Source organism: Rhododendron vialii, chromosome 4a (assembly GCF_030253575.1).
Source record: "Rhododendron vialii isolate Sample 1 chromosome 4a, ASM3025357v1".
Taxonomy (NCBI): Eukaryota; Viridiplantae; Streptophyta; class Magnoliopsida; order Ericales; family Ericaceae; genus Rhododendron; species Rhododendron vialii.
In genome coordinates, this window is record NC_080560.1 from 26,761,014 (window position 1) to 26,770,893 (window position 9,880).

Here is a 9,880-nt window from a genome sequence, read left to right on the forward strand (position 1 = left end):
GTGCGCCCTGGCGCTCTGTCGCGCGATGAAGTGAGTCTGGCGTGCGACGGTGCGCCCGGGCGGGGGATGGTTGCGCCCTGGCGCGCATTAGTAGAGTTTTTGGTTTTTTGAAGTGGCTTAGGCTAGGTTAGGTTCAAGGGTTTTGCAAACACTCAAAGCTCAAACACGCTATCATTCCCAGGGTGTTCTTGATCCATTTCATCATTGGGGAATCAAAAACCGTAAGTAAACTAATCTGAAAGCCCAGATCGGGGTGTCTACAGCCGCAACCCCAGAATCGACACCAAACGCGTCCAAGACATCCCGAGGCTCCGCGTCCTCCAGGAAGTCCCCGTCAGCGAAGGGAACAGGGCGTGAGGACCCGATCCCGCTATCCCCACTCCTCGGCTCCAACACCGTCGCCGTCCTCAGCATCGGCGTCTCGCTGAACTGTCCAACAACTACCTCCTCACCACCATGGTTAGCTATCCCCCCGTCGCTCGCCCGATCGGCAGCCGCAAACAACTCCCGATAGGGGTGAGAGGCCTGCCCGAGCCCCTGCCTCTGCCTCCGCTGCCCGAACCTCCGTCCCCGCTGCCGGAGCCCCCTACTGCCGCCACATCGGCACCCTCACCGGCAGCGACCGCCACTGAACTCCCTCCAGCGACCCCCGGGTCACCAGCAGCCGCCACTACCGTGGCACCGGCCGTGGCGTCCCCGCCGCTGGGCTCCGCCCCTGCGCCACCGCCATTCCCCTCAGCTACCACCGCCGTGGCACCAACTGTGACCTCCTGACCGATGGGCTCCGCCCCTTCGCCGCCGCCGATCACCCCGTCTTCATCCCCCCTCGCCATACCAAGATCGAGAGAAAGAGAGGATCGTGAGTGAGAGAGAGAGAGAGGGTCACAGGATCGTGAGAGAGTGGATTGAGAGAGTCGAGAGAGTGAGAGCAGTCAGTGAAAGGGAGTGCAGTCGATCTGGTTCTCGAGTGCTCGAGAACCAGGGTTTTAACCCCCAAATCAAAAAAAAGGAAGATGAAAGGGCGGTGGACCCCAACGATGGTCCCGAGCGCTCGACACCACTCCCAAGCGCTCGGGAGTGGGTCCCCAGTGCTTGACTCTTTTCGTTGCTTTTCGTAAGCTCATGCATTTCACCCTGATTAATGATTATTGTCCTTCAAGAATTTTTGCAAAATCAATCTCAGTCCTGTTTAAGTCCGAGTCGAGACAAAGCATTCGATGGCGGATTTTGTTTCGTGATCTATTCTGGATCATCCTCGTTTGCCCCAAAATATTCTGCTTAGAGGTCGATAAAAGTTTCCTAAATTCTACAATCGTCGAAGTATTCGCAAGAAGTTTTACCCAACGCGTAATACTTCTTTCATCATTTTCTCCACCGAACAGAGTAACGGATGGGCCCCATTTCTTGTCTCTATCATTGTCAAAGCACTTGTCGATCTCTTTCCAATGCATGCATCACACGTGTTTGCATTTGCCCCAAAAAACTACGCTGGTCTGATCCCTGCAGACGGGGTACGTAGGCAGTCTGAAAAGACACGACCTCATGCATTGAGTGCTTATATGCTTTTTATTTGCATTTGATTCGTAAATTGAGGATTTGATTTGGCTCGAATTGGGTTGTCTCGATCTTTGGGCGACACTCGCGTCCAAACATGACGCCGAGCGCCGTCCAAAGAGGGGCAACTGTAGACACCCCAATTTGGACTTGTCAAATTTCCTTAATTTGTGGCCCTGAGGCTCCCCAATGATGAATATGGATCAGAACAAGCCATGTACCAATTGAGACGTTGCTCCTTAAAGGAAATGGCCAAAATCATTCCCAAGCGCTTTGAAGCAGTCCCAAGCGCTCCAAACTGTTTTCCAAAAACCACTGGCCTGGCTCACTCTCAAGCGCTCGAGAGTGAAGTCCCAAGCACTCGCGACCACTCCCAAGCGCTCGAGACCTCTCCCAGTGCCCAATGGGTGAAGAAGATTCCCACTATCCATGCAAGCCATCATTGCATTCCCCTTGAACCGGCTGAGATGAGTCAACACTCAACCTCAGTCAGAGAAGAGATCAGCTGAAGATTTCTTTCTTTAAAAAAAAGGATTTATTTCAAAATCACTTGATTTTCAAAAACCATGGGTTATATCCTCTATATATACCTTGTCTTTCAGCAAAGAGGAGAGGATTCTCTCTCTCAAAAATTCCTCCTCTTCTCTCTTTCTTGTTCAAAAGGAAAAAGTCTCAAAAAAAACTAAAACTTCTTTCCCAACTTCAAAGGTCTTTTCCAAAATCATCAAGGAAAAGGGGAAGAAATCCAGAGTACCCTTAGTTTCTGATCTCTACATTCACCTTTCACAACCATCCAAGGAGCAAAGTGTCAAGCAAAGGTAGAAAGGTTTCTATCCTTGGTTCAAATCAAGAGGCTGTTCTCCCTTATGGGGGGGGTCTTTCAGCCTGTCTCAGTCCTTAATACTGGTGCATGGTTGGGAGACCTTAGTGAAAAAGCAAGAGCAAAGAGTCCATGAATAATGTTTTCCCAAAACCCCTACTGGAAACACTCTAGAGCGCTCCAGAGTGCTCCTGAGCGCTCGGGACTGTTTCTAGTCCCATGCATGGCATTTTGGTAAGCAGTAGGCTGGGGTGAGATGCACTTTTAAACAAAATGGTTTTATTCTGGCATGCCAACACAGAAGATCATTTTTCCTAAAACAGAAATGTTTCTTATGAATTTCAAGTAAGAACAAAGTTTTCCTAAGTTAAAAATAAGATATTCTCTTGTTAAAAACTTAGATAAGAGTGTTTGTATGGTGAAGCAGTGCCATTTTTTCGTTTGAAAGTAAACTGGCATGAAGCTCACTCCCAAGCGCTTGAAGCCATTCCCAAGCGCTCGGGAGTGCATGCATGTCATTGCATTTCACTTTCCCAGTTTTCTGTGTTTTCTGAGCTCTTGCATGCATAGATGCGTACATTCGCACTTTTAAAATTATAAATCTGTTCGTGTAATGGCAAGGATACATGACTTGAAAACTTGAGGTCCTATCTCAGTCTTTCAAGTCCTCTGCTGAGCCAATGGTCAGTTTAATAGTATTTCATTTTGCATTCTTTATATTATGTTTTGTCAGTACTAACAGAAAGTGCAGGTGGGGGTTCAGATGCTCTCGAGAGTGAAGCCAGTGAGCAGTGTTTCATTTCCTGTTATCTTGCTGTCTTTCATCACATAATCACCCCCCTATACACGTGCACCAGCATACACTGTTATTTGGCATCCTATTTGTGACTAACAAACTCTGCAGGATTTGGTCAGTAACACTCCCAAGCGCTCGAGAGCTCTCTCGAGCGCTCGAGAGTTGATCCAATGGCAATTTACACAGCTTTGCCATCATGCATGTGTCCATCATAATTTCATCACTCCTTGTACACAAGCACGAGCATACACCTTCTATTTGCTATACTTGTGGATACCTGCTACATGCTTAATGAAACAAAATCCCTTTGGAAAAATCCCACAAATGTTTAGTAGAGACCGACATCGCGTCGGGCGAGGGGGGTGCCATAAAACCCTTCCCCCCTCGTAACATGGCTTCCGAACCCTCGAATGATCTCTGGTTTTCAATTCAAATCAATCAATTTTCAAATCAAAAATGGTTTCTCGGGTGGCATAAATCCGGGTGGCGACTCTTCAAATTTCTCAAATCGATTCGGTGGAGCGGTATGTGTTTTTCGGGCCGCCCCGATCTCACCCGGGGCTGTGGTAGCCCACACTTACGGTTTGGCCATCCACAAGTGGAAAACGATGAACGACTTGGGCTCGTATGCGCTACATTTTTGAAGAGGTACGTGATGGAGTCACTTTGTGTAACTTAACCGTTCAATCAACTTTGTCAACTTGAGTGATCGAGGCCCAACAACAAGATGAAGAAGTGAGGGAATTTTGCACCAAGTTCTTAAGCGAAAATGCTCGAGAGGAGTGGATGATTCATGCCGATCAAAGCTTGCGATACCAAGGAAAATTGTTTGTACCCATTTCGTGTCGGGAGGAAATTTTGAGAGAATTTCACCATTCACCGTTATCTGTGCATCCAGAGGGAACGAAAGTATCATGACTTGTGTAGACAATTTTGGTGGCCGAGAATGAAGATAGATCTCGTTACTTTCATGTCCAAATGCCTCACGTGCGAACAGGTCAAAGCCGAACATCAGCGACCCGCGGGAGAGTTACAACCGTTACCAGTGGCCGAATGGAAGTGGGAGAACGTGACTATGGATTTCGTTACTGGTTTACCGAGATCGCCGAGGGGGCACGATTTCATTTGGGTGATAGTCGATCGATTGACCAAGTCAGCGCATTTCTTACCTATTCAGGTTACGGATTCGATAGATACGCTTAGTCGTTTGTACATCCACGGGATTGTCCGTCTTCATGGTATTCCCGTTTCAATCGTGTCAGATCAAGATCCAAGGTTTACTACACACTTTTGGCAAAGTCTGCAGGCCGCTCTTGGCAACAATCTCTTGTTTAGAGCCGCATATCATCCTCAAACAGATGGTCAATATGACAGAACGATTCAAATTTTGGAAGACATGCTTCGGGCTTGTGTTATGGATTTTCGGGGAAATTGGGAAGACCATTTACCATTAGTTGAATTTGCATACAATAATAGCTACCAATCTAGTATCGAGATGGCACCGTATGAAGCTTTGTATAGGAGATCATGTCGATCAACCTTTTGTTGGACCGAGTTGGGCGAAGCTACATTGGTTGGGTCGGAATTGATCCAAGAAACTTCTGAAAGTATGAGAGCGATTCGTCAACGTCTTCTTGAAGCACAAAGGAGAACCACCGAGCAAGTTAAAATGATTCGCCAACGATTGGTAAGCACACAAAGTAGGCAAAAGAGTTATGTCGATCGTCGTCGTCAGCCGTTATCATTTGAAGTGGGGGATCATGTGTTTCTTAAGATGTCACCGCGTCGGGGATTATCTCATTTTGGGTAAAAGGGCAAGCTTTCACCGCATTTTATCGGGCCGTTTGATATCATCGAGAAGATCAAGGAAGTGGCATATCGATTGGCATTGCCACCGAGGTTATCGGGCATTCATGACGTGTTCCACGTATTGATGTTGCAGAAATATGAGCCAGATCCATCACATGTTCTAGAGTGGTCCGAACTAGAGTTGAAAGTCGATGCATCTTATGGGGAGGAGCCGATATGTATCCTAGATTCGCACGAGCAAGTTTTGAGGGGTAATACCATTTTGTTAGTACAAGTTCTTTGGAGTAATCTCAGAAAGGAAGAGTCGACGTGGGAAAGGGAAGATGAAGTTAAAGAGAAGTATCTGCAATTATTTTTGAATTGAATTAAAATGAGTCTCAAATTTCGACTTTATGATTGTTAACTCATTAGTTGATAATACGTGTTGTGACATGAGCATGCTTACTTGATGCATGATCTTAGTTGGCTTGAATTGTAAATTTCGGGAAAAAATTTCTTTAAGGAGGGTAGACTGTAGACACTCGTAAATTATTCTATTTTCTTTAATTGCTTAAGTATGTGGAAGGTCGTATTTTGATTAAATTATATGTTTATTAACGAGGTTATACGAATATGTCTACCGTTATGTATCAGACACTCGGAGAATAGTTGAACTACGAGTTTTGATGTTGCAATGATGTGTGGAAGTGTTGGTAACAATCGGGGTTTGATTCGATGAACGTTGGCAAAAAAAGTTCAAATCTGTCTATGGTGTACAAGTACAGTGTTTCCTAGTACAGGTACACCTCGACCAGAAACTGTGCAATATTGAATCTTCTGGGTACTTGTACCGGTACCGTCTTTTCCCAATACCGGTACACCCTGTAAAAATTCTGAAATTTCAGCACAAGATTCAGACGACTATAAATACACCCCTTTACCATTTTTCACACCCAAACCCATGAAATAACCCTAAAAAACGCCATCTCTCACCTACCCCACTCCAATCTCACTCAAATCCTTTGATTTCTACCTCAAATCTTCAAGATCCAAACGATTCCTACCTCAAATTCACTTGATTTTTGCATTTGGTGAACAAATGGTAAGATTTGTGTTCTAGCTCTCACTCCTTGGCTCTTATCCACATTTTTCTCTCTTTCCTCTCAATCACTTGTTGATCTTTGCTTGTTTACCTTATTTTTGGGTTATATTCTCTCTAGATCTTGTAGCAAAACTTGGGTAGAGCTTGTTCTTGGTGGATTTGAGCTTATAGCTCTTGGTAGACTTAGGGTTTCGCTCAAAACCCACTTTGGTAGGGATTTCTCTCTTTTCTACACGTTATATGGTGATTACATGCGATATTTATGATTGATTGCTATATATGGCTTGTGTGGAATACCTTAGGGTACAAGGATTTTAAATCCTTATGAGTGTTGTATTTTTGTCTTGATATTCGTGATTCATGAGTTATTTATGACGTGTTAGATAATGTTGTTGTGTGTCGAATGAGTATATGGTGCCAGTGTTGATAGTGATGATAATGTGGATGTCGTTGTGTTATTGAATGTAGAGTTTATTGTGACGCAAAGGGGTGGAAACACAATATCGCAAGGGGTGGAGTTTATTATGACGCAAGGAGTGGAAACACAAAATCGCAAGGGGTGGAAATACATTGGAAAGAGTGTGTGTGTGTGTGTGTGTAAATGAGTGTCTGATTTTTGTATATAGTATTGGCATGTGTTATTTTGGATTTGTCATTTAGCTTGATTCACGGTATTCACGTTCATCATCTCATTAGCATATAGATTTCGTAGAGATTTTCCTACAGAGCTAGTGTAGCTCAACCCAATCTTTCTTTTCAGGTCCAAATGCCGGACAATAGTTTGCTTGCATCATATGCTTGGAAGTGAAAGATATTTTGGAAGCTGATCATATTTAGTTACTAAATCATCTTTATAATTGACTTTCTTTTGATAAAGATAGGTTTGTAACTATTCATTCAATGATTTCAATTTCACAAAAACGTTTGTAAGTTGTTAACTTATTGGCATTCGTATTTAAACTTATTTCAGGGCCAGTGTGCCAAGGATGTATATCGCTTAACTTGGAGTTTTGATTTGTAAGTTAAACAGGTGGGAACTCCTTTTGGGTATTATTTATCTTATGCGAGGATTTTTTATCGAAATGGTTTATTTATTTATGTTAAAATCGAGGGCGTGACAAATATAGATGGTTTCTTCACACCCACAAGACCCTCGACTGCATGGAGTTTCTTAAGAAGTTTCGCCAAAATTAGATGCATTTTATTCATAGAATAGTTCAAGTGAAACTACTTAAAACTCTCAGACTGCTATGGGCACGCCACCCCGGAAATTCTATTTGTAAAATCGGGCGCGGCCCTTTTTGTTTGGAAGAGCGCGGCGAAACGCCTCGATTCAGAGTCGCCACTCGGGTTTTAGCGGTGAGAGCACCCAAGGAACCGAACTCGAAAACGTTTGCCACGTTTGCTTGATTTTGAAAAGGGTTGTAGACTGGACCGTCGTCACCTTCGATATCTGAGGTTCGGGAGCCAGGTTACGAGAAAGGAAGGGTTTTATGGCACCCCTCTCGCCCAATCCGGAGATCGGTCTCTACTCGGGCATTTTGTAAAAGCGCTTGCATTTCTCTCTCATTTGATCATTTTTTAGCCAGTTAGGGCGGGGAAACAGATAATGGGGATTAAAGCATTATAACAAGTTGTGATTTATGTGGCAAAATGTTTATGAATGGCTTGATTGCAATGCTAAATATAGATTGAGAACAAGCACTGAGCAAACTGGACAAATTGCAATACGCTGCCCCGCAGGGGCGTGAGCAAGTTCTACCAGCATGCACTGGCCGAGCCACTGCATGTTGGTTTGACTGGCGCACGCCACAGGGAGACTGGCGTACTCCGCTCATCTAGTTTCACAGTCCTTGTTTGCAACCCTCTGGGCTCTGGAAAAGGACCAGCGCACACCCAGGACAAACCATGTAGTTTAAATAAGCAGGATATATATTTACAGACAGCTGGGATGGCTTGAAGCCATGAACATAGACAAGAAACCCCCTAAACAGAGTGGGGACAGAAAAAAGGCCAAGACTGAACTAAGATGCAAGGGCCAGCCACTGGATCCTAGCTTTAACTGCCGTACGCCAGTCATGGACTGCCGTACGCACGTTTGACCCTAATCCAGTGCTTGGCTTTTACATCATCTGGGCTCTGGAACATGACCAGAAAGATCCCGGAGGCCTTCCAAACAGATAAAGAATAAGCAATAACCTTCGTATCTAAACAGTTCTAAACACACAGAAAGCAATAAACTGGTTATTTAGCATGCAAGGGTGATTGACAGAAAATAGAACAAAAGGAGTGACGATCCATGATCCCCACGCCAGGGGTGCTTGTACTACCATAACTGGCGTACGACATAGGATTACTGGCGTGTGCCATGTTCCATCTGATACGATTGTCGTATTGTACCAGTTTGAGGCCAGGACTAGTATTACTTACTAGCCTGGGCCTCACTGGTTCCCCTCAGGGGCCAAAAACAGAAAGGGACACAAAGGTGGTATACCTTTTCGTTTGAGGATTGAAGGTGGTATTGAACTTTAAAGCTTGGAGATGGAAGCTTGGATGGTGACTGGATGTCAGCAGGGTGTGTGGAAGTGGACTGTTTTCTTTTCTCTTTCAATGGAAGAAAAAGAGATAGAGAGCAAGAAAGGAGGAAGGAGAGAGCTTCTATTTCTTAATGAGGCCAACCCCTTGCAAATGAATGCAAGGGGGGTATTTATAGAGGGGGAGTGACTGAGATCAGTTTGATCTAGGGCCTTGTTTGGCTGGTTAAGGCAAGGTTGGAGCCTCCCATGCATTAAATGCATGGGACTTGCCTTGATGGGGGGTGTAGGAGAGAGAGGGAACGTCTCTGTCGAAAGTAATCATCAGGGATGCTGTAGCCGACGTCAGGGTGGCACAAAAGTCCCGCCCAAGTGGCTGAATAAAGTTGATTTGACTGGATTTTACTGGCGTGCGCCACCATTAACTGGCGTGCGCCGGTAAAAGATGGGCCACTGGTCGATGACTGACACGTGGCAGATGACTGGCGTACGCCTTCAGGACACTGGCGTATGCCAATTGGGTTTTGCTGGGGCTGTTTGGCTCTGGTTTGAAGGGTTCGAAAGGGGTTTGAGAGAGGTTAGGGACGCTCAAAACTCAACCACACCTTTGTCCTTAAACTGTTTTCGACCTAAATCATCATTGGGGAAATAAAAGATCGACAAAGAACGTTATCTGGACAGTCCAGAATGGGGTGTCTACAACTGCATGAGTTAAGAACGAAATTGATCTGGGTTTCTCCATCAATTTCAACTCCAAGGATCTCTAGTTCATTAAGAAGAACTATTATCTTCACAACATGATCCCTAATCGGGGTCCCTTCAACATGGGTGATACTCACCAATTTTTATAAAACATTTGTTTCCTGTTTTGTGGCATTCTCATCAGGTCTAGGAGGGCATACCTCAGACAATACAATTTTGTGCCATTCAGCAGTTAACGCAATATCTAAATTCCTTTTCCAGTCAATATAATTCAATCCAGTAAATTTATTTGCTTTGAGAATAATTGCAAGTGGATTGAAAGAACCCATTTTTGAATCTGAGAATCACATAACAATTATGAAGGGCAATAAAAATATGAATTTTATTTTAATATTGGTTCCCTCAACCACATGTTAAAAGAAAAACATTGACAACCTTACACACTGTGAAAAGCATGCCTCAATGGGAAAGTCGTCTACTCTTCATCATTCGTGTAGATAGACACAACCTTTTAATTTTATTATCTAGACACTGTACTATGCCAAGCAAAATTCAATAGCCAATATTACTTCAGTCCTATAAAT

The 9,880-nt window shown here is 44.4% G+C and overlaps 1 protein-coding gene across 1 annotated transcript; it reads right to left on the minus strand.

Annotated features, from left to right (window-relative positions):
- Positions 1-464: 464 nt before the first annotated feature.
- On the minus strand, positions 465-833 carry LOC131323856 (uncharacterized). Its single transcript, XM_058355696.1, has one exon. It carries the CDS (start codon positions 831-833, stop codon positions 465-467), a length of 369 nt encoding a protein of 122 aa, XP_058211679.1.
- Positions 834-9,880: the final 9,047 nt, after the last annotated feature.

Excerpts from the sequence above, each read along its gene's own strand:
- LOC131323856 (XM_058355696.1), bottom strand. The coding sequence starts at position 833 with ATGGCGAGGGGGGATGAAGACGGGGTGATCGGCGGCGGCGAAGGGGCG.